Source organism: Pleurodeles waltl, chromosome 1_1 (assembly GCF_031143425.1).
Source record: "Pleurodeles waltl isolate 20211129_DDA chromosome 1_1, aPleWal1.hap1.20221129, whole genome shotgun sequence".
NCBI classification, from domain to species: domain Eukaryota; kingdom Metazoa; phylum Chordata; class Amphibia; order Caudata; family Salamandridae; genus Pleurodeles; species Pleurodeles waltl.
The window spans coordinates 868,992,064-869,015,996 of record NC_090436.1 but is presented as its reverse complement, the minus strand read 5'-3'; the positions used below and the strand labels follow the sequence as shown (position 1 = coordinate 869,015,996).

The 23,933-nt window shown below is 47.1% G+C and overlaps 1 protein-coding gene across 6 annotated transcripts in view; it reads left to right on the top strand.

Annotated features, from left to right (window-relative positions):
- Positions 1-23,933, top strand: part of IDNK (IDNK gluconokinase) — a 255,278-nt gene that overhangs the window by 128,388 nt on the left and 102,957 nt on the right. For 3 of the 6 annotated variants that reach the window (XM_069229943.1, XM_069229933.1, XM_069229954.1), the window contains 2 exons: positions 19,819-19,862; positions 21,796-21,873. In XM_069229943.1, coding sequence (XP_069086044.1) covers positions 19,819-19,862; positions 21,796-21,873 — 122 coding nt within the window. The remainder of the gene's footprint in view (positions 1-19,818; positions 19,863-21,795; positions 21,874-23,933) is intronic. The other 3 variants (XM_069229952.1, XM_069229949.1, XM_069229958.1) reach the window with 1 other exon arrangement.

Genomic DNA, 23,933 nt, shown 5'->3' with positions numbered 1-23,933 from the left:
TTTGTTACCATAACTATTGGAATAAGGATGCCTGGCAGGGTGTAAAAGGATACAGTGGTCTGTTGGGAACATGAGAACAGGGGATTGGATGATGGGGGTACTAGGAAAGACTGTGAGTGAAATCCAAAAAAGAGCTAGCCTTTTGGGAGGAACATTGTATAATTCCTAAAAACCAGTATGGACTCTATTGGATGAATACCGTTGACAGTTGGAAACTAGTTCATGCACCCCAGAACTCTCTGAACTCCACCAGATTGTGATCAGAAATTTCCCTAATTCAAGGAACATATTAGTTAAACAGGTACAAATGTATAATTTGTTCCTTCTTTCCCCCAGGTAAGAGCTGTCAGACCTCCTAATTTCCATAACCTAGTACTGCACCTCCCTTCTCAGTCTACGAGCATGAACTGCCTTTGTTATGGGGCAGACTGCTTTATCCTTTGTACCATTGAGGGTAAGATAATTTACATCACTCCCATCCACTTTATAGCCAATATTATGGGGGTCATTCTGACCCTGGCGGTCATTGACCGCCAGGGTCAACGACCGCGGGAGCACCGCCAACAGGCTGGCGGTGCTCCCAATGGCATTCTGACCGCGGTGGTATGGCCGCGGTCAGAAACGGAAAACCGGCGGTCTCCCGCCGGTTTTCCGCTGCCCTGAGGAATCCTCCATGACGGCGCAGCTTGCTGCGCCGCCATGGGGATTCCGACCCCCTCACCGCCATCCTGTTCCTGGCGGTTGTGACCGCCAGGAACAGGATGGCGGTGAGGGGTGTCGTGGGGCCCCCGTAAGAGGGCCCCTAAATGATTTTCAGTGTCTGCCATGCAGACACTGAAAATCGCGATGGGTGCTACTGCACCCGTCGCACCCTGCCCACTCCGGCGGCTCCATTCGGAGCCGGCTTCCTCGTGGGAAGGGGTTTCCCGCTGGGCTGGCGGGCGGCCTTCTGGCGGTCGCCCGCCAGCCCAGCGGGAAACACAGAATAACCGCGGCGGTCTTCTGACCGCGTAGCGGTATTCTGTTGGGGGAACTTTGGCGGGCGGCCTCCGCCGCCCGCCAAAGTTAGAATCACCCCCTATATCCAATAATGATAAACCATGTACAGGTATTGAAGCGCATGCTTTTCTGAACTGGGACAAGCAAGCCCTCAACTGCCAGAGAAATCTCAAGCCAGAGGTATTGAAGAGACCCAAGAAAAATGAAGATACCAAATTAATCATATGAACTTAGAAGTAATGCTTGTTCCCCAGCTGCACCACCTTCTGCTTACCTATTTACCCGGGTCACTTATGATATTGGAAAGGATAGAGGGGAGGATCACTTAGGTTTTTAACCTTTCCCCCATCTCGGGTGAATAGAGCCAGTGTCCTTGGAGGTGCACCTATCAGTGCATGAGCAGGTTGTGCATTGTCAGCTTCTGGGCAGGCTGATGGAGTGCAAGCAGATGTGGTGCAGTTAGTCGGAGCTCAAGTGGGTGCAGCAAGGGTGACAAGCTGCAGTGTGACGAGGACAGGGTGTGAGGGTGACACTACAACATCTCACAGGTTCCCACAAGGTTGCAGTCAGCTCCTCAACACCCTGGTGTACATGGTTGGAGCAGACAAGTCTGAGTATTACCTGGAGTATTATGACACCAACTGCTGAGAAGAAAGATATTTGTTTAACATTGAGGCATAAATCTTGTATAAGGACTCCTTTCCTCAGTAGAGATTGTCAGTCCTTTCAATGAATAAATTAAAGGGTTGAGACTGCCTGCGTCTTCATAATGCTTGATGGGAATTTGCAAGACTAAGTCCAAGCAAAGTAATAATACAATTTCATGACACTAAACTCCAGGTTAAACCTTTTGGGTTCATTCCTAATTAAGATTATTAGAAAGCAAAAGTAGTTACACAAATTAAAATCAGTTTAAATAATGAAACAAATAATGCAAATGCGAGAGCAACAACATAAGGTCTTTTCTAATCAAATAAATAGGCAGAATCATAGTATACTGTAGTTCAGCAAGAGGACCAACAAAGAGTCTGCACAGTTTAAAAGTCCAGAAAAAGTCTATGTATAAATCAGAAGACAGACTAGTGCAGAATCTGCTCAGATACAAAGTGCAAAATAAACTTGGCACATTGTCAAAATACAACATGTTTTATAGGGTTTAGGTAGTAAACCGATTCACCTGACCAGGTGAGTTTTAATTTCATAGGCTTGCACTGATATTATTACACATGAAAGCAGCAATCACGATTGAAATTATCATGATACATGAAATTAGAAGCATTTAGGAACACCTCCTTTGCTGCACATTACTAACCAAAATATGAATAAAAAAAGATGACTGCCCATTTCATAACAAACAAATACAGTTACACATTCAAGCAATGAATAGCCCATGTAAGAGCTGGGTGTAGCGCAGAAACCCCTCTGCTTTAAGTAGGAACTAACTGAGTTAGCTAGCATGATGCAAGTTAGTAAGGTGGGGGTAGCTGGTGCCAATGGTGCCTGGGTTGAAGGGGTAGTATACTCTCCTTGTTGCCCTCGTATTCAGAGTGCCACCCTGCCCTCTGTCGGTTCAGAGTATAACAGTTAGTGATGGTCAGCATTGGAGGGGTTTGGAGTCCTCAGATTGAATAGGGTCATCCTCTGATGAGAAGATGTGTGGGCCTTTATCGTCATTCATGGCTACAGAGGCAGGACCCAGGCTTGCTGCAGGCTGTATGGCTCGTCTGCGATCGTCCATAATTTGCTCTAGGTTGGGAGAGCTGACTGGGGAGCTGTGTGATGGCAGTCTTGCACTGGGTGTGTCCCGGCACCGCAATTTGTTGGGGTCCAGGTCCTAGCTGGTGTGGGCCGATATCAGTTCTCTTTGGTGATGGTTGATCCAGTCCCAAGCTTCTTTGGGGTTAATGAAGAAGACCTTGGTGCCACTTGTCACAACCTTGAGCTGGGCAGGGAACAGCAGCAAGTATTGGACCCCCTGTTGGCAGAAATGCCACTTGATGTCTGGAAATGAGGAGTGTCTAGTGTAATTAGGAAACCGTATTATAGCCTTAGCTTCCATCCGGATGGGGCCCGCCCGCTTGGCTGCATGGATAACTGTGTTGTGATTCTTGAAGTGCAGCAGTTTCGCCAGGATTGGGCGAGGGGGGAGCTCAGTGGTGGGTGGCGGGCTGGGACTCGGTGTGCTCTCTATCTGAGTAGAACGGGGTGAGATCCGATGTCTGGGTGAAAGTCTTGAACCAGGTTTCCAGGTAGGTGAGTGGAGCCTCGTCCCCCACCCCCTCCGGAAGCTCGAGCATGCGGATGTTGCTCCTACAGGAGTGTCGTTCTAAGTCCTCCGCTCTGTCCTCCAGATGTGTGACTGCAGATCGCGAAATGCCGACTGATTGTCTTTTGTAAGGGGCTGTATGACAGCCAGGGTCTTTTCATCGTCTGCGGCCCTGTCCCTGAGCTTTCAGTGGTCGTCTCAGGAAGCCAAAGTCTGCAGCCTAGGAGCCGAGCCTGACTTCCATAGATGTCCTGGTTTGTTCTTTCGCTGCCAGCACCTTGTCTAGCTTATCTGACATTGAGAGGTTCTATGCATCCATCTATAGTAAGGTGTCCGGGATTATGGATGGTGGGTTTGCCGAGGTTGTCAACTTAGTCACAGTGGTGGACTTCAGCATGCCCAAGTCGATGATGAGCCTTTCACTGTATGCCGGATATTGGGTGGAGCACCCCGGAGCGAGTGATGATGTATAGTGGTGAAGTGGAAGTCTGAATCTGCTGTTTTTTTTATGGGTGGGCTCATGCCATGATTGTGATTTTGGTGCTCGAATGGGGTATGGTGTGTGCCACCCGGTTTTGTCTGCTTGCTGCGTACTGGTGACTTGTTGTTCAGTGCATTTGGCCCAGTCAAGGTGGTCATAGGTGGGGGCTGTTATTAACCACCTCCGAGTCGTTGTGTTGACCCCCTGGGATCAGAGTGGGGTGCCCTCTGGTCTTGTCCTCAGGCCTGAGGTTGGTGGCCTCTTGGGTATGTGCAGCACTGTCTCCCCTTCACCTGTCCTCTCCCATGGGGGTCCTCCACCACAGGGGAATGGGGGGGGTCAGCCCCGTGGCCCAGACCTTTGTGCTCACCTGAGCCTCTCCTGTGCGAGTGATAGCGCCAATCCGCAGCCTGCGCCATGGCAAGGGGACTCTGCTAGGTTCCCCCTCCTCCCTGATTGAGCTAGGTGCAAGGGCAGCCCAGAGACTTTGCTGTGTTGTGGTGGATATAAGGGGCCCCCACTTGCTAGGGACCCCCTGGTGAGCGATGGTCCTCCTGTCAGCTACTTAGCCATATGAGCGGGCCAGGTGGGGGAGGGGAAAAAGCAGGGAGCTCACTCCCCTCCCCTCAGTGTGGCCAGCCCAGCTCACCTGCCTCTCACCAGCCTCCCCTCGCTGGCTGGTGCATCCAGGGCCCTCCTGTGGTCGCCTCGCCTCTCCCCACGTTGGCCTCAGGGGCTGTCATGGGGTAGGCCAGTCAGCCTCACACCCTCACACCAACCCTATGTTTGCGCAGCCCTAGGCGCCCGTCACGGGGCGGGGGGGGGGTTTGTGGGTCTGGCTCGGCCCGCTCCGTTAGCCTACGGACGCCGCCATATTGTCTGCCAGAGCGGAGGCTCGCCGTCTTTCACCTCATGATGTCGCCTGGAACAGCCTCTGCGCCTCTTGCCGCCGGCAACTGGTCACTCATCTTCGTCCATGTCACCTGGGAGTGCCCCGCCATGCTACCAGCTTGGATGAGAGGCGATTGTTGGGCCGGTAGTTGGATCACTAGGGAAATGCACCCGCCATTGTGGCTGGTTAAGCATTGCTCCACTAACTTTCTTTGTAATGGTGAAACCTTAGTTTCAGCACCCTTGTGTTTCCACTGTTCTTCTTCTGATACTTTGAAGAGAATGAGGGGAGTCAATGATTGATATATACAAATAAGGTACATTCCTACAAGTCTTAAACCAATATAAACAAAATTTAAGCCTCTCTTCTTGTAATGTGTGTTCCATGTGTCCATGATTCCAATAGTGGCGTACCTATGATTTTGTCCCATTTGAATGGGAAGATCAGTTCATTGAAGGACTAGTTTGTGAGAAAGGATTTGGCAGTGGTTTTGGGGATCACGGCCACTGCAAAACGCATGTGTGCCAGTACAAAAAACCTATTTAATTTAGTTTTCTGAAACGAATTTGCAGAGAGATGGTTTTCGTTCAAAAGTGTTGTTCATCTAAAATAGTACAAATAAAGAGCCAGGAACAGTTTACATTTGTGGCAACAGAGCTAACATGAATCTGCTAAATGATTAGTCTTGCTCCTGTTTTTCGTCTGTGTGGTTCCAGGAATCATACACTTGACTGATACTCTACTCACAGACAGCAGCATGATGGTTCACCAATATGCTGTCTGTCAGATTGACACTCTTCTCCTGGGCGGCACTTTGCCAGTTAATTTGTTGCACATGCGTGCGGATACACAGTCTTTCTTTATCCCTGCAACTTCTTGGACCTTCTTTACTTTAATCTTTGAAGACAGAAATATTTGGCAGACGCAAACAGTAACTTTCCGGGAATTTGTATTAGGCTGTAAGGGAGCGATAAACATCTCATAATGTGGTGGCCATTTCAGAATGATAGAATTTTTAATTAAAGCAATCTGCAAATGTATAAATTCGCCCCTCGGTTATTGTGAACCTGGGGTAGCAGACGGGCTCTTGAGAAGGAGCAGTGGTGCTGGTCAAATTTGGCAGGTCTGCTTCCTCTGAGTGATTTTCTGTCAATAGCCTGGATTGAAGGGACCTCTGGTTTGGATTAGAAAGTATATCTGAGGATTGGAGGTCAAGACATTGACGGTAATTCTCATAATTTATTTTGTATTTTCCTTCATTCTTTTGAGTCTGAGTGTGTAGTGCCTCGATAAGAAGTTGTGAACACAGCAAGAAAACATCTTATTATCCAACTAACTCATTTGATGATGATGTTGATAATGAATATGATGTACAAGACTGGGAAGATGGTCAAGGGCAATAAGTATTTCATTTGATGAATATAAATTTTATTCAGATATGTTGAGTTGCACTGTGAATAGCGCACAAGGGAGGAAATACATTGGAATTGTTCAGTCTAACATGAATGTAAAACATAACTGACCTGTTCTCTTGACAATGCCGAAAACTGTTCAATAGAAGTTCTTATATCTGAGCTAATGTGATGAACACTTGATACTCAAATATGTGATTTTCAAAAATTCTTTGTATGGAGAAACTATGTGCTTGATATCGAAAGGCGAAAAAAACCATTCAGATGTGCAGCTACAGGCCACCCTTTAACAGTAGGTAGTGACCCCAACAAGGGATAATGAACAATAGAAGATAGACATGGAGATGCCATTGAAGTGACTCTGTACCAAGAACAAACAAGAATTAGAGAGGCCTGAAAAGTGATTATCCAGACGATGACAGCAAGCAAAGCTCTTGTTATGGATGCCCACATTCTCTAGTAGAACTCATTTCGACATGTTCGACTTGCAAGTTCTAGAGCCTAGATAGAAAATGTTTGTATATGAATTTCATGTACTAGTTTTGACTCTCCTATTAAAAGATACACTTTTATTTTGCCCATTTATTTAGTAAATGGTCTTCAAAATGCCTCCACATTAGCTGGTTCAGTTTTATGGTGATGCTACATCTACTTACAGTGTGTGTAGCAAATCTCTAGGCTTGCACCTTGTTTAACCCCGCTCTCTCCCCCCAACACACTGATTCATGACCGAGGAATCATAACACATAACTATCTCCCCACATCTAAAGTAAGCTGAGCAATACATGGTCCACCACCAAATATCCGCTCACAGTCCATAAATTACATAATAAATATCAGACAAGATTGTTTCGAGCTGAGTGTAGAAAATTAGAAGGAGAGATTCTAGAGGAAAACTGATGTGCTTGAGGAGGCTGCCCAGATATTCCTGGTCACTGAGAGGCACTGACGAATGTAACAGGATGACCACTCCTCTACCCCTCAAGTGATGCAGCAAACCTGCTGAGGTTTTCAAGTTGGGACAGTTGCTAAATACAAACCAGAAATAAACTCAGGCAATGGAGGAGGGGGGTATGTGCTGTGGGATATCCTTTATAATGACATCCAGACAATTAGATGAATGTGGAGGTGTTCAATCATGGAACCAATGAAGAGCAGGATGCAGTGGACCACAATTTGCTGGAGACATCTCACTGCCAGGTGTACTTGAAGTCCATGCAATCTGAGAAATAAGAGGTAGGCCTACATACATTTTACCTGTTTTTTGACACCACTTGCTTTGGCCTTTGGTGAGCTGCTGCACATATCCTGTATTAATGGAGAGGAGCATTTAAAGGCATTGGCCGTGTGTGGTGAATTGGTGGTATAACAAGAATTCTTATTTAAGAGGCAGGCATGTGAGTCTGCTGGAAAGCCGAAGCTAGGATTCCACCTCAATGGGACCTACATCCAGGAACATTTCACTGGGAAGCATGACACATAGTTAAGTGGATCTAGCCGCACTAGATAAAAAATAAGAAATAATTTCACACAGGCATTAATATTGGGGTTGTGAGTAAACTGCCATAATGTTACAGGACACGAAAAGGCAGTAATTTGAACTGTAGCAGAAAACACTTGTGCCTTTTTCATCAGGAACCATTAAAAAATAGGTCAGGAATTGTGGGGTTTTCTGTGTAGGTATTTTCAGAGTTAAGGCCTCATTTACACAAATCTGACGCATCGTCATCGATGTGGCAGATATATTGTGCCTGCCACACATCTCCTAACAGCACCATGGATGCGCTGTATTTACAATGTTTTCACAGTTGTGTCAGAATTTCTGACGCATCTGTTGGCGCTAAACTGACACATTGCTGGAGTTTCGTCGTTAAACTGACACAACTCCAGCAATGCGAGGAGATTCCCATAAGAAAAAGCCCTGCATCAATTTTACGCCTCCTCTGAGTAAGTGGTAAAAGTTTGACGCAGTGAAGTCGTAGAATGATGCAGTGAAAAGTTGTCAATTTCACTGTGCCAGTTCTACATGGCTTTTTCCATACTGTATACATTATATGTTGGCGCAGGTAAAATGTGACGCAGGGCTTTTCAAACAAATGCATGGGCACAATGCATCCGTTTGTAAATGTAGAGCAGTGTAGTGCACTGATAGTGCCACCACTAAAAAGAAATGATGCAGCAGTGGCGCAAAGGTCTTGTAAATTAGGCCCTTAGTCTGCAATATATTTTTCCATAGCTTCCCTGCAAACAAGGTTGGAACAGTCAACTGAGTCCATTGTGGTTTTCAGAGTACTTGCTCTACTTTGATCACATGGTCAAAAGCTGCCTAGGCTGCATAGTGTTTGATGACAACTTACCCACCTATCCTTCAGTAAGGTTAAAGTAGGATGTTTTCAGAGTTGCTTGGATGAAGGTATAGAAGAATATGCTTGATTCATAGTTTATTGGATGCCTAGGACGAATTCATAACAGTTCATGGTCTGGAAGGAAGTAACCTTTTTCAGAAGGTTATTTTTTTCAGGGAAGAAGAGGCTAAATTACTGGTGTGTTCCTGTCAAGAGCAGAAGTTAGTGGCAAGGGATGGGATTTATTGTTTGATGGACAATGGTAGATCATGAGAAATATAGTATGGCTACAGAAGAAGAAAAGGAAAAAAAAGACCTTCATTGGACCTTTCTGCCTGCCATAGGTAGCTTTCGACCTATAGTGATATTACTAGTGGTTAGTACTTGGCTAGGCACTGTAGTGACTCAAAACAAAATATGACATTTGGATCTGCCCATTAACCTGGATCACAATCAGTCGGACTATTGACCTCATCTTCCGGTAAAGGCTGCTCTTTTTGACCTATTTTTTGTCACATTAATAGCTGCTGACAGGGGCTACCTTGCTGTGTTGTTCCTGTGGTTCCTCACAGCAACTTTAGGTATGATGGACCACTTTGCCCTGGTCTACCATCTTGATTGAGTAGCAGGAATAAAAACGAATCAAGTGGAATAGTTTTCTTAATTTTTTACCACTTGGATTCATTTGGTCTGGCCTGGCCTGTATGAGGTGCTCCCTGGTTTGAAAATTGTATCTTCTGTAAATTTCCGGTCCATATCAGCTGTATGCTTACTACTTTCAGGTTTTTACTGACGTGGTCAAGATTTCTAAAAAAAAAAAAAAAACAGTAGGGTGTGTGGCCTGGCCGTGAGGCCGAGAGCCCTGAGCTCTCTCCTCCTATATGGAGGTTTTCCTCCATAAATCCTGACTAATCCTGCCACCCAGCCGATTCTACTGAGGGCACCAGGCGTGTAGCGAGTGGGGAGCCTGGTATCCCCAGAAAAGAGCTCCCTCTGGCTGCAGAACGCAGCGGGATGTCTGCAACGGCTGGTGCGGGCCGGGAACCCAGCGCTTGGCATTCGGTGGCTTGGAGGCGAGGGAGGGCTGCCAAGGGACCGCCTCCTAGCCAGGGTGCCGGTGATCCTGCCAATCGAGCTGGATTGAGACTGGCTGAAGCGAGCGCTGGGGGTCTTAGTGCGCCCCATATATGTCCTGGAGCAGCGGGGCTCTCAGCCCTTAGGTGGGCCCTCGCCAGACAGTGTGCCCGGCAGCGAGAGACCTGCAAGAACGCGAGGATTAGGCCGACCTTGGACCAAAGTGGGCAGAGATAAAGGGGTCAGCGCCGACGGCTGGCCTGTGGCGGCCTCTACGAGCCTCCCGGTCCACCTCGATTTGGAGCCTTGGTAAGGGAGTCAGTGGAGCAGCGGGCGACTTGCTTCCTCAGGGGTGTGCAGCTCCTGTGTGGAGATGTATGGAGGCCGGCAGAGCGGAGTGGCCTTGCCTCGCAGTCGGGAGGCAGAGCTCTGGACCGCAGGGGAGAGCCCATTAGGAGGTGAGCTCTGGCGACACAGGACCAAGGAGGAGGTGCGAGGAGGACGCCGCAGGACGCCTGCAAACTGGGGTGGTGGAGTGTGCCCTTATTTCCATGTGGGACATAAGTGGGCCCTGCAGGGGCGCTTCACCGCCGGCATGGCGGGCCTAGAGGGCGCAGAGTCTGTTTTTCACAGCGGGTGGCCTCTGGACTGGTTGCTGGTGGCCGTTGGGACCTGGAGCAGCGGGGGGACCCTTCCCACGTGGACTGGTGGCATAGGGCAGTGCCCGCTGACTGACGGTAGGGGCCCCGGGGGTGCCCAGTGAATGGTGGGCTTTGGTGGGGCCGGTGACTGGTTACCTTGCCCTCCCCCTATACCACCCAGGGGAGAGGTGACACCTTGGGAGTGCTGTCTGGTGGCCCGGCCAGGGTGGCTGCTGGGCCCCAACGGATGGGATATCGTGTGGAAAGATTACCTTGATTGTTTGTGATTCACATTCTTCTTGCCCCCTGGCGAGGACGCCCTGGGACTACAGGGGCACAGACGAAGTGCGCAGATGGGGAAAAACAGAGCGGCGAAGGCGGCTGGAATGCACTCCATCACACAATATACTACCTGCGACAACCTACGCAGCGGCTCACGCGGCAGGTGGGGGAAGGCGATAGGGTCCCCCTCCCCGAGGGAGAGGTGGAGCCCACAAGAGCAGATTTGAACACTGGATAGAGATTGTGTTCATCGACCTTAACTTATTGAGGGCAGACCACTGCAAAGTCTCAGAGAAAGTGAAGGCAGCGGAAACAAACATAGGGACACTCCAAGGGGAAATGGCCACACTGGAGAGGCAGATGACCACTGTAAGCAACAAACTAGCTGAGCTTGGAAGGAGCGCGAAAGATGCAGAGGGACGCTCCCGGGGAAGCAACATTCGGGTGCTGGGGTTCCCAGAGAAATCAGAGGGGACCTCGGGGGAGTGACTCCTGGAGGACTAGATCAGGTTGTCACTGCAGCCCTGTGGTCTGTCAGAGGTTTTTGTCATTGAAAGGGCACATAGGGCCCGGTCCTTCTGTGCCCTTAGGGGGCCCCGCTGAGGGCCATTATTGTGAAAGTCCTAAATTACAGAGACAGAGACTGTATCCTGAGAGCGGCCCACGAGCAGCAGGTCCCCCAATATGGAAACTTCCGTATTGCCATATTTCCCGACTATACCAAACAGGTGCAGGAACACCGCAAATCCTTCTTGGCAGCAAAACAGAAACTAAAGGCCATGGGACAGACATATATGTTGTATCCTGCTAAATTGAAAGTCCTCCACAATGGCAAAGCACACTTTTTGTAAAAGCCACAGGAGGTGTGGGACAGGCTTGATTATGGTGCTGTGGGCCGGGGCCGAGAGATCAGGAGAGGGAAAAGGACACAGGATGAGAGACCATGTAGAGCTCCTACCCATTCCGGCGGTGAGGCCCGGGAGCGAGACTCGTCGACCTCTCACAGAATCTGCATAGGGGAGGATGGCACTATGCACATGTTGCAGTCAAGCTCCCAAGGGAAGGAGAGCTGGTCACTGGAGCGGGGATCTTCGGGGGGTTTGTCCAGCATAGCGGGGCTCCAGTCCGAGGATGGCGTTGGATGTGGCCCCCTGCGGGGGGCACTGCTGGAGGGCTGACGACCATGGCACCAGAGTGGAGATGTAGGGGTTGTCTGTTAAGAACCCTGGGGGTCCAAACACTTGGCAAGGAATATGTGCTCGCCAAGTGGCCACAATGGGCTGACTTTTCCTAGGTTTGCTATGCCACATACCGCCACAGGGTACAACTGAGACGACAAGCTGACTTTCATACATGCTTCAGGTCATTATAGTAAGCAGATAGCAGGATGCCTTGATGCTGTACGAATGTTGGTATTGGGGGGAGTAGACAGTTGAGTGCACAGGTCCAGGTTGGACCGGTAAGGGGAGTGTCAACGTCCAGACAAAATAGTGGGTGGGCTCCGACAGGCTTACGTTCATGCTACGGTTGTCTGCGGGAGCTTTTTGGGGAAGTTCTGGTTTCAGTTGTTTATGTTATACATATTGGTTTGTGTTGCACACCATGGCCTGAAGGGTCCGAAGGCGCTCCCACAGCGGAAACATTTAGAATATCAAACACAATGGTAGCCCAAACCACCTACACACTTCTCTCTTGGAATGTGAGAGGGCTTGGTACTGCTACAAAAAGATTTAGGGTGATGTTATTGCTTAAGCGCCAGGGGGTCAGTAATGTTGCCTACAGGAAACTCATCTAGCGGACGCCGAAGTGCAAAAGCTGGCCAAACTATGAACAGGGCAAAATTAATATGCTACTTTCTCATCCTTTGCTTGGGGGGTACGTGTCTGGATAGCCCCGGGGGTCCCATTTACCTAGCACTCAATGGAGGCGGATATAGAAGGCAGTTACATCCTGCTTAGGGGGGCCTTGGATGGTCAGCAATTGGAGATACTCAATTCCTGTGCCCCAAATATGGATGACCCCACATCAGCTAGTGAACTGTCCATGCACATGGAGTCTGACACTTTCTGGATGGGGGACTTCAAATGTATTATAGACGGGGACATGAACAGATGTCTCCCAGACAGGGCACCAAGCCTAGAACGACTGCAGACTTAAAAACAAAAATGTCACACCTAGGGTTACAGACATTTGGAGGGATACGCACCCAGAGCACGTGCTATTTGAATACACATAACACCTTTAGTCGACTCGATCGTATACTGCTCACCCAACATACCACCCCCAAAGTACAGAGGGTATCCCACCTTACAAAATATTTGCCGGACCATGCTCCAGTGATGTGTGTGTTTGAGTGGGGCTGTCCCTCCCGATCTCTGTATAGCTGGAGATTCCCCTCACAGATTCTTCAGGATCCGGTGGGCAGAGACACAATTGCACAACCACTAGCAGACTACATGGAACACAATTGGATGTCCACACCCATGCGGGCAACAGAATGGGAAGCATGTAAAGCCGTGCTCCGGGGAGGATGTATAGGGATTACGTGTGGAGTGCGGAAGGCATTGCAGGCAGAATTGACTGACAGGGAGGATGTCCTGGCGGCGTGACAGCAAAGTGCAGTTGGGGGGGGGGCAATTGTCAACAGGAGGAAATTAACCTTCTCCGTCAATTGACTGAAACCAGAGATCGACTTGGACGCTACACCTTAAAATCATATTGACAACTCCTACATCACGAGGGTGACAGCTCGAGGAGGCTTCTTGCATGGATCCTCCGATTTAAACAGCTGCGCTCCTTAGTACTCCATCTCACAAACCCACAGTGGGGGTGGTGGGGGGGGGGTGAGCACACAACATGATATAGTCACAGTCTTCAGGGATCACCTTGAGGGAGCATCTGAGAACCCGGGGGACCCAGACCCAGAAAGATTAGTAGAATACTTAGCAGGGGTGTGCCTTCCTCTATTGGGTGAGACAGTGGTGCAGGCGCTGGAGGCTGGCCTTACACTTGAGGAGGTGGAGGTGGTCATTAACTCTCTCCCACTGGTGAGAAGTCCTGGAAGTGACAGCTTTATGGCAGAATTCTATCAGACATTTGCGACTGCACTCGCTCTACAGCTTTTGGCTTTATACAAGGAAGGGTTAACTGCTGATATATTGCCAGACTCTATGCAGGAAGGCCTCATTGCGATGATCCGCAAGTCAGGGATTGCTTCCTCTGACCCAGCGTCATACCGCCCTATCACAATGATTGACCTCAATGTAAAATCCTTGCGACGGGACTTGCCCCTGAGGTGACCCATTTGGTGCATCTTGAGCAGTGCGGGTTCGTGCCAGGATGAAATACGACTATGAACACCCATAGGCTCATGCATGTCCTTCATGGAGTTGAGGATAGTGAGAAGGACTTGGCACTGGTCTTGATATAGCTAAAGCGGTTGATACCGTCTACTAGGTTTACCTTCTCCAAGTCCTAGATGCCTGCCTTTGGGATTGGGTCGCAATTTCAGAGGTGGGACAAACTCCTTTACACGGAAACAATCAGCGAGGGTCAGAATGGGGGGACATTGCTCAGACATACTGAAGATACAGAGGGGGACACTACAGGGGTCTCCTTTGTTGCCATTGCTTTTTGCAGTGGCCCTGGAACTGTTGGTGCGGAGACTTAGGTGCAACATGGAGAGGTGGGGCATTCTTCTGGGTGGGACATGCCACCTACTGTCATTGTATGCCAATTATACGCTTTTTTTACCTGAAGAATCCCAGAGTCTCACTCCCTATATTGATGCAAGAGCTGGAGAACTTTGGGCATTTATCTGGACTGCGTAAATAAATCTCTGATATTTTCCCTGGGGGGCCTAGCGTGGCCCCCACCGGGTTCACTGCCGATCATGCCCCTGTGCTGGGAGATTGACTATTTCAGATACCTCAGTATTATGGTGGCCCACACAGTCCAGCGCCATCATCAACTTAACATTGAGCGGGTACTCACAGGCTTGGAAAGCTCGGTGCAATTTTGGAACACCCTCCCATTATCAATAATGGGGCGAGTGGCGGTTGCAAAGATGGTATTTCTGCCTCAATGCTTGTATACGTTGCAGAACTCGCTTGACAAACTCCCTTCTTCAGTATTTAGGCGTCTGCATTCCCGGCTGGTGTCCCTCGTATGGGCGGGGGGCCACTGCAGAGTGAAGCAGGATGCCCTTCAATCTCACGCGTTGAGGGGGGACTGGCATTACCCAATTTAGAGTACTACTATTTAGCCTCCCAGTTACAACATGGGGCGTTCTGGCTAGCGGAGGGTGTCATTTTGGAAAAAACCCTTCTTAGGGATGACACCCGGCGACCAGTTACTGCACATGGGGGGTGAGGGGAACCAACACTCCCATATATTATAACACATACAGCAACGCTGTGGATGCGGGCTGTGAAAGTGACCCTGCACCGCGACTTTGAGTTTTGGGATCTTCCCGCGTTTTGACACTTGACCGCTATGGTGGGTGTTTGACCCTGGAAGGAGGGTGGTTGCTTAACGCTGGCGGACCTCTACCCCAGCGAGACCCCTTTGAGGGGGCATTTGATAAGTTCGGGTTGAACCAGGGACAGTTTTTAACGTTTGCCAGTATACTTAATATAGCCCGAGAGATAAAGCCCACTTATCCGGAGGCCCCCCTCCTTGGTACTGTTTAGGGTGCTCCTGGAATATGGCGGGGCAAACATCTTATATCCCACACATATAAGGCCATGGTGGCAGATACGCCTAGGTCTGTTCTGTGGGCTCGAGAGGCTTGGGACATCGAACTGGATGCCCCATTAGAGGAGGCACAGTGGAAGGCAATATGTGCCTTGCTCCGCCAGGGGACCTATAATGCTAGATTCAAACTAATACACTTTAATTACATACATCGCACATATGTCACCCCTGCCTTCCTCCATGGAATTGACCCTAGCAGGGTTGGCGGTTTCCAACGCTGTAGTGCATGAGACTCAACCTTCCTACACTTAGCATGGGATTTTCCCACAGTACAAACCTTTAGGGAGGTAGTGGTCCAAACTTCAAGAGGGGTAGGGGGGTGAGACTTGAACAGACCCCCGTTCAATGCCTTCTTGGGGATGTCTGGAGAAAAAAAGGTAAAAAAATGGAATGGAAATTGATGCATCTGGCCCTTGTGTTGGCCAGGTGTAGGGTGGTGATTGTCTGGATGAACCCAGCCTACAGGGTCGGCTTAAAGACATCAAGGAGTAGGCGGTGGCAGAAGAAATACGGTTACAGCAGGTTAGCTGGGATGATCACCTTGTGGAGGATTTACAGACATGGCAGGAGATACTTACACAAATTGATGTGGTTGACGAAACTGAGCAGGATGTCTCCCTGGGTATACCAGAATAGCAGATGTGCAGGCAATGTTATCAGGAACAGTGCTTATAGCACGAAAGGGAATTCAATGACTTGATGTACAATGCACACCTTTTGTACCTTCTGAATTTGGGCAAGGGTCTACTGCTGAGATGGAATGTCATTAAGGAGTATGGGGGGACTGTCCTATATGTGCATACGTGTTAATGGTGCACTGTTTAGAATGTACCGCGAGTTGAAAAATAAAGTTAAAAAAAAAAAAAAAGATTGCCTAAAAAAGTTATTGCCTGATCGCAAATATTTCCTGGATCTGGCTTTAACAAAACTGCATCCTGGTTTATCTGAAGATGAACCTTGCTGAGACTGAAGTCTTCCTCTTTGGCAGTCAAATACTGCTAACTGTAGTAGGGAAAAGTATTTCGTACAATGTAATAGGCTTGAAGAAGTGATCACATGGTTCCCAACAATCTTCGACATAGTGTTGTACGTCCACCCTGAGTGTCAGAATTGTCTGTGCCTCTGTTCCGTATCTTAGAATAGCGAAGTAATTCATCCCCAAAAGTACGATCTTGTGCTCGCCTACGAAGAACGAATCATGATTTTGTTGCATGGAGTGTGCAGCCCTGGTTTGATGTAAACACCTGAAAATTTGCTGCAGTGTGTCTGTAAAATAGATTGCAATTCTAACAAAAGTATGCGCCTATTGAATCTCTGCATTGTATTACTCAAGCTCCAAACCATGTAGTTTCCATGGAGGGTGCCACATTTTTCACTGTAAATTTGTCTTAATTCTCTTTTTTTAAGCTAAAGTCAACTGGAAACATCTCATTATACCTTTAAAACTCTGGTTTAAAGGATGCACGCTGGCAAACAACCTTCAGAAGTGCCCAGAGACAGTGTATTCCCTATACTGCGCTCCGTTACATACCGAAACATTTACTTTTACTTTCAGGGCCTCGTTAACAATCTTTTGGCACAGAGCAGTGCCGCAAGACTTCTTGTTGTGTTGCCCTGCATCAAAAGAAAGGGGCAGGAATGCGCCGTATCTAGGAGATGAGGCGCATTCCTGTCCTCTTCTACTGCGCTGGCGCACAATTGGATGCCATGCTCCAACACAGGCACCCTTGCACAATGATGCAAGGGTGTCGGCTTTGTAGGAAAAAAACATTTTGTACAGGAAGGGACACCTTACTGCACAAAAACAATCAATGGAGGCTTTCTCCTCTTTCTATGTGTGCTGCAGAATGAAAGAGGAAAAAACGAGGAGAAATATTTATTTCTCCTCACTACACCTGCACTAGGGAGGCCTGGGCTTTTGACGCATTCCCAGATTTACAATTTTTTGTAAATGTGGAAATGCGTCCAAATCCATAGGTATTTCCTGGGAACACCCACTGCAATGCCCATGGAATGCCTCCTTGATGCAGAGTAAGGCAACGCAGCGACTGGCGATGCATTGCCTTACTCCATATCTACAAGGCCATGAAAAGCCACGCTAAGGGGCTTTATGTGGCCTTGTAGATATAGGCCTGCACAGCCGGTGCATCAAAAAAAGTGACACACCGGCGGCTCAAGTAGGTTGCAAATAAACCCCTCAGGGCTCATCTATGAGCTTTAGGCGCAGGGCAGCATCACAAAGATTCTTGCTGTGCTGCCCTGCATTAAAAGAAAAGGGCAGGAATGCAGCGTGTTTGAGATACAGCACTTTTCTGTTCTTTTTCCCCTGCACTGGTGCACAATGGGCTGCATGTTCCAGTGCAGACACCCTTGCACCGTGGTACAAGGGTGCCTGCGTTGTAGGGATGATTGTTGTTGTGCAGGAAGGGATACCTTCCTGTACAAAAACTATCATACGAGGCATTTTTCTATAGAATAAGGAAAACATTAGGAGAAATAAAGATATTTATTCTTGTTGCATCTCCCTTGCAGCTCCCCTATGAAGGCGTAGTCTTTTGACACATTCCCAGGTTTATGAAATCTCGTAAATCTGGGAATGTGTCAAATGGCTTGGGTATTACTTGGGTGCACACACGTGATGCCCATGTCATGCCTTCCTATCCCAGGGTAAGGCAACACAGTGACTCAGCCCATCTCTGTAAGGCCATCAAAAGCCACGCAGGCTGGCTTTACGTGGCTTTGTAGATATGGCCCTGCAGTGTGCACAGCCGGGCTATCACTTGAACTGACGGTCAGACGGCTCACAGGAGAATGTAAATAAGCCCTTTAATGTCTAGTCTGTGGTAGATGTAACTGAAGAAGCACCTAAGGCTGTATCATGGGTTTATTAATTGCAGAGAACAGATATAGAAAGGGCCCGTGCGTTATATTTTTTGCAGTATTGCACTGTCTGTAGCTTATACTTTAACGTGGAAAATCTTCAGGGTCAGTGTGCGAACTGTGAACTACACCGCTCAGAAACACTGAAATTGCAACCACTTCTCTCTGTTTCCCAATTGTGCAGTTTGCAGCTAAAACTATAAGGCCTCATTATGAGTGCCCGGTGCCATAATTCTTGCATCTAATACAGATCTACATTGGTGTTTGGAACTTATGTGATAACTATCAACTGTTTCTAGTTTTACCAAGAAATGGGGCATAACAGACCGATTTTGGCACCTTCTGCACCAACATCCGCATGTCTTTGTATTTACCTGGGATTCTCCCCTCATAAAATACTGGCAGGTTTGACCCTTAAAAACTTACCTAGGAAAAATGTCATTGATGCGTTGTTTACCAGAGGATTCAATCAATCAGTCAATCAAAATTAGCTTTACTCGGTTTTAAGTAGAAAAAACATAAAAGCACATACAGAGTATGACACATCAAAATAAAATACGATGTCAGTAAATCTCAAGGGGAGTCATAATTTCGATATGTGACGCAACATGAATTAACTAATTGACATTTTAGAAATTTCCAGGGCACTCTTACTTAAGGCCTCACACTGCGATTTAGCAATTAATGTATTAGCTGCAGACAGGGCAATTTCAGGAAAAACAAATGCATAGAACCATTGTGCTTTCCCAGTCAACCCTGAATGTCTTCGTTATACGGCCCATGATGCAGGAGCACACACAGCATGTGGAAGTATGAGCGGACAAAGGGGCATATTTATAGTACCCCAGCGCCACCAAGGAGGCTGAAATCCCTGCGCCGTATTTAGAGTGGCACAATGCATGCATTGCGCCACTCTGTAACCCTTTACGCTACATTATGCTTGAGCCAGGCACAAAGTATGCAAAGGGGATGTTTCCCCGCTATGGGGGTGGGCTGAAGAAACGGCGCATTTTTACAGCACTTTTAACGCCTGCTCAGAGCTGGTGTTAAAAGGGGGCTTACATTCTTTATAATGGGCCCCTCTGTACTCTGCAGGAGTAGCGCTAACAGTTTGGTGCTACTCCTGCTGACTACATCAATAGTGTCACATTGAATGACGCTATTGCTCCCAACCCTGCGCCATGGGGTGCCATATTTTAAATACGACGCACACATGGTGGCAGGAGGGGGGCGCTAAGGGGTGCAAGTAAAGGGGCCCTGCAACATGTGCAGGGCCACTTTCCGTAACTTGCCGCTTAGTATCTTCACAGTCATGCTATCTTCGTAAAACTTTTGGCACGCTATTTTTGGCTTGAGAATTCCCTCCCACAAAGTAGGTCTTACATGTAGTTTTCCTTACACAAAATCTGTTTTTTGTGGATTTTTTCTTCCATTTACAGGCCGAACTGTGTCTTCTGAGTAGTACCTGATATGTATTTTGAACTTTTCACTTATCAAAGATCAGATAACCAAAACACAAAGGTACCAACCTTTTCTGTGGGTGCCCTTGAATCTAGTGGGCTCTCTTTCCCTTCTCAGTTTTTTGTCCTCTCTGCACAGGGTCATTATTTTCCACGGTTTTCAGGACATGCATGCCGTGTACTGTGAGAAAGCTGTTAAACTGCATAATAAGAACATCATGAGACGTTAGGAAAAACTACTTCACTGCAGCTGTTCTTTACTGTAATGCAATGAATCCATATATTGTTGAAGACTTGCTCAAACATGTTTGTTGTGTTTCTCTTTACATAGGACCGGATACCATGGCTTTGTCTTTTACATGACCTGATAATGAGGTAAGTAGCATTTACATAACAGGGTGAGAATTGTGTACGTATGGAGTGATGTTAGATTACAATCGAAAATTATACCTATGCCTACAAAAAATAATCTGATGTATTTAATTATATCTAAATAACTTTTTTGCAGTTTTAGATATAAAAATATATTGACATTGGGACCTATTCATGAAAAAAAGAAGCAAATCTGCACTGGAGGTCGGTGGGTGTCACCTGGGCAGTTTTGTGTAACATGGAACATTTGAGTTTTTTTAGATGGATGAATGCAGAAATTGATGGGGATGAGGGTGGATAAAAAGAAGGATTTAGAGGATGGATGGAAAGGATGGTGAAGGGAGGCATGGAGAAAAGGGATGATGGAGAGCAGATGGAAAGAAAGAAGAATGGTTCGCCGGATGGAGATAAGGGTAGTGAAAAGGATGAATGGAAGATGAATGAAAAGGAAAGAAGGAAAAGACAAGGATGGAGTAAAGGAAATATTGATAACTAGACATGAGAGAAGGAAGGATGGATGCACGGAAGGAAAGGACAGAAAGGATGGACGGATGGAAAAAGAAAAAGCATGGAAAGAAAGAATAAAAGATGGAAAGACAAAGAAGGATTGAGAGAAAGAAGGACATAAAACTGAAAGGAGGATGAAAAAAAAGAAAATAATTTAAGAATTTAAAATTCCCGTAGGGAGAGCATCTGGCGAATGACTGCTGGGTTTGTTTGCCTCACCGACTCACTTAGATGTATTTGGGACATGTTTGAAAGTGGGCGGTATTTTAAAGGCAAGTCATGCTTTGAGATGCCAGTTTCCCTGTAGTGGATTTTTATGGTTGTGAAGAGCTCCACGATTGTGGCAGACACTGCAGTAATTGCTGCCCGTGTAAATCGGTTTATGCCTGCCAGGATTCCCTTTGTGGTTTCCTGGCAGGCATATAAAAGGCATATTTGTTTGTAAACTTAAGTTTACAACCAAATTTACCTTTGCGAATGCGGTCCATTTATTTTTGTGGTATAAAAGAAACTGATTCTTTGAATACAAGGTGCATGCATATGAACCTACAGTTACTGTGTCCTACCTTTGAGGTCTGGACTAAACATGCCTTTACCATTGCACAGCTTCAGAAGTTGCACTGAAACGGTAGGTAAGTATTAGTTCGAGGTGCAACTAGTTCTCAGAGGCCAACATTTTATCAGTTGATTCTCTCCAGGAAAAAAACTTGTGGATTCAGAGGGCAGAACAGTCTTACAGCCAATGCGCATACCATTGCGCCATAGTGCAAGGGTGTGTGTGTTCTGTAAGAAATCGTTTTGTACTGGAAACGTTTTCTTCCAGTAGCAAAACTATATTTTAACAGTTTTCCTGCTTTGTATGTGGGCTCTACAGTGCAGCATGAATGCGAAATAGGAAAAACATTTCTCCTTGTTGTGCCTGCCTCAAGGAAGCGTAGGATTTTGGTGCAAATCCTGTCTACAATTGTAGATTGGAATTTGCATCAAAACCAATGGGTGGTTGCATGCACCACCCTTAGAATGCCTCCTTGAGGCAAAGCAACGCAACTTTGCATTACTTCGGGAAACTGTCCAGCACAAATCCTGATTTGTGTTCGATAGTTAATCCCAACATAAAATTTTGCTTCTGGTTTGCCTTACTTTTGTAACACAAACCTTGCCCGCTGTGTTAGTAAATCCAGGTCCAAGTTTATTTCGTAAGGTAGAAGGGCCCTTGACTCACCTGAATCTTCTGCATAGATTTAATTTCCCATTTAATAGTACATGGAATCAAGAATTAAACTGTCCAGAACAATTGCGAAATAGGTGCCCTCTGTTTAAACTGTTTAATATTTGAATTAATAATATGGCTGCAATAGACTTTTTATATTGTCCTTTAATGTTTCTTTTTTTTGCTTCCCCTTCTATTACTCCTTTCTTTCCACCGAAGCAATGGTTGGTGCCTGAATTTCAACACTCATGGCCCCTGCTCGAGTTGGCCTCTCTACCAATGCTTGGAAGTTACCTGGTTAGTGCTGTGGGCATTCTCAGTCCTTCTGAGCTTATTCACTGCATGTAATTTTAGATATATGTAGTCAGTGAGTCACCTGCAGTGCTTTTATTCTTTCTTGTACATATTCCCATCTCCTGTAGCTCCCTAGAGAAACAGAAGATACTTACCGCCCCATCCTGGCTACAACTGGTTCTTAGGTGCTTTTTATCATTGCTGACTGGTCACATTGTCAGTGACTTAAGCAGTTTTTGCCCTTTTAAGTGGAACCACTGCCCCAGAATATGCCAGCAGGCGTGGCAAAAGGGCACCCATTGCAAGCGACTGAACTAAGGATAGGCTTACATCACAGAATACTTCTCAATTTGTTCAACTCTCATCAGGAGTTATCATTGCTATCCTGCTGTTCTACTAGAAAACTCTCTAAATAAACATACACTGGTGAATCTAGCGTACAAAAAGTTCACTCTACTACCAAAGTAGGATTTGGGAAGAAAGAGCCCAATATAATGGTTTCTTAAGACAAAGATCAGCTTGGACCTTCGTCATGAATTTAAAATCTCCAAGCTATCATAAAAGAATGATTCAGTTCTGTTAAGAACACGGAAGCAGGGATTGTGCAATACGTTCCCAACTCATACACAACTCAATAATGAATATCAAATTTCATTGGGAGAAAAAAACTATGGCGGTCATTTTGTACATGGCGGGCCGAACCGACACATTATGAAATGGATGACGGCCGCCAGCGGCAGCCGTCACCCACCGCCATGCTCCCGCCGCCAGGCAGCCTGGCGATGGGATGAAACACCTTCTGCCAGGGTAGCTGCGCTACCCTGCGGATAATGTTTCAAAGGCTGGCGGAGGGGATGCCCCGGGGGCCCATGCACTGCCCCTGCACTTTGCATGGGCAGTGCAGGGGCCCCCGTGCAGGCCCCCATCGCGCATGTCACTGCCTGATGTACGGGCAGTGACATGCTCGACAGGTGCTGCTGCACCCGCCTCACACCAACATTGGTGGCGGCTCCTCATGGAGCCACCCTCAATGTTGCGGCCGTTTTCCCCGCCAGACCGGCGGGCGGAGACACTGTCTCCACCTGCCAACCTGGCGGGGAAAACATTATACGGCCAGCGCGTTTTCCAGGAGGCTGGCGGTTGATGGAAAGACCGCCAATGTCTCTGCAACATAGTTGTCACCATGAACTCCACCAATCAGAACCTGCGCCTGTGCATAACCATATCAGTTTCCCCCAAATAACGTCCGTTCCTGGCGTAGAATTTCGGATTTTACAGAAAAGTCACTTGTCATTGTCGAAGCTCATGAAGGATTATCTGACAGTCAGCATTTGTATCTCTCCTACACTTACATCCATCACGTCCGACCTAACCATAGAGCTTCCTTTTGTAATAGGAACTCCAGATCTGCCAACGAAGAGCTCATCTAATGAAGCAGAGCAATATATAGCTCCCTTAGAATTACTGGTCTGTCTTTTAATAAATACCTTTAATATGTGCTGTAACGCTAGTGATGAAGGAGCCCCAAGATGGCGCGTGAGAAGCTTCAATCAAACCAAAACACACATTGTTAGGCAGATCATTTTAATTTGCAGAATGCATACCTGCCATGCTTTCTGATTGCTCCTGCCTGACATTACTATGGTTTAGGCGTGTGAGTGTGTGACATTTATTTCTTTACATGTAGCATTGCGAGTTCAAAAATTGCAATTAACATCAAGCATAAAAGCCCCTTTAAGCTAAATATCGAACGTACCCTCTTTGGTGCAACATGAGGCTCTAGAAGTAAGTGTCACTTGCTTTTTGTTCAAATGTACTTAACCTGCACTGAGACAGTGTTACTCACAGGCAGCAGGTTATCATTGAATTTAAAGTTAAAGACCTTTATTGAACTCAGTGAGAGCCCTGAATTCAACATATAATCAGCTGGTGAGGCTAGGCAGACTAATAACTGACTATGTACACCAAATTCACAATACTTTCGTTTAACTTTGTTTTTTTTTTTAATGTGCCTCGAGCCTGGGTGAACCTCTCTGCACACAGGTGGTTTGTCTAGATTGGCT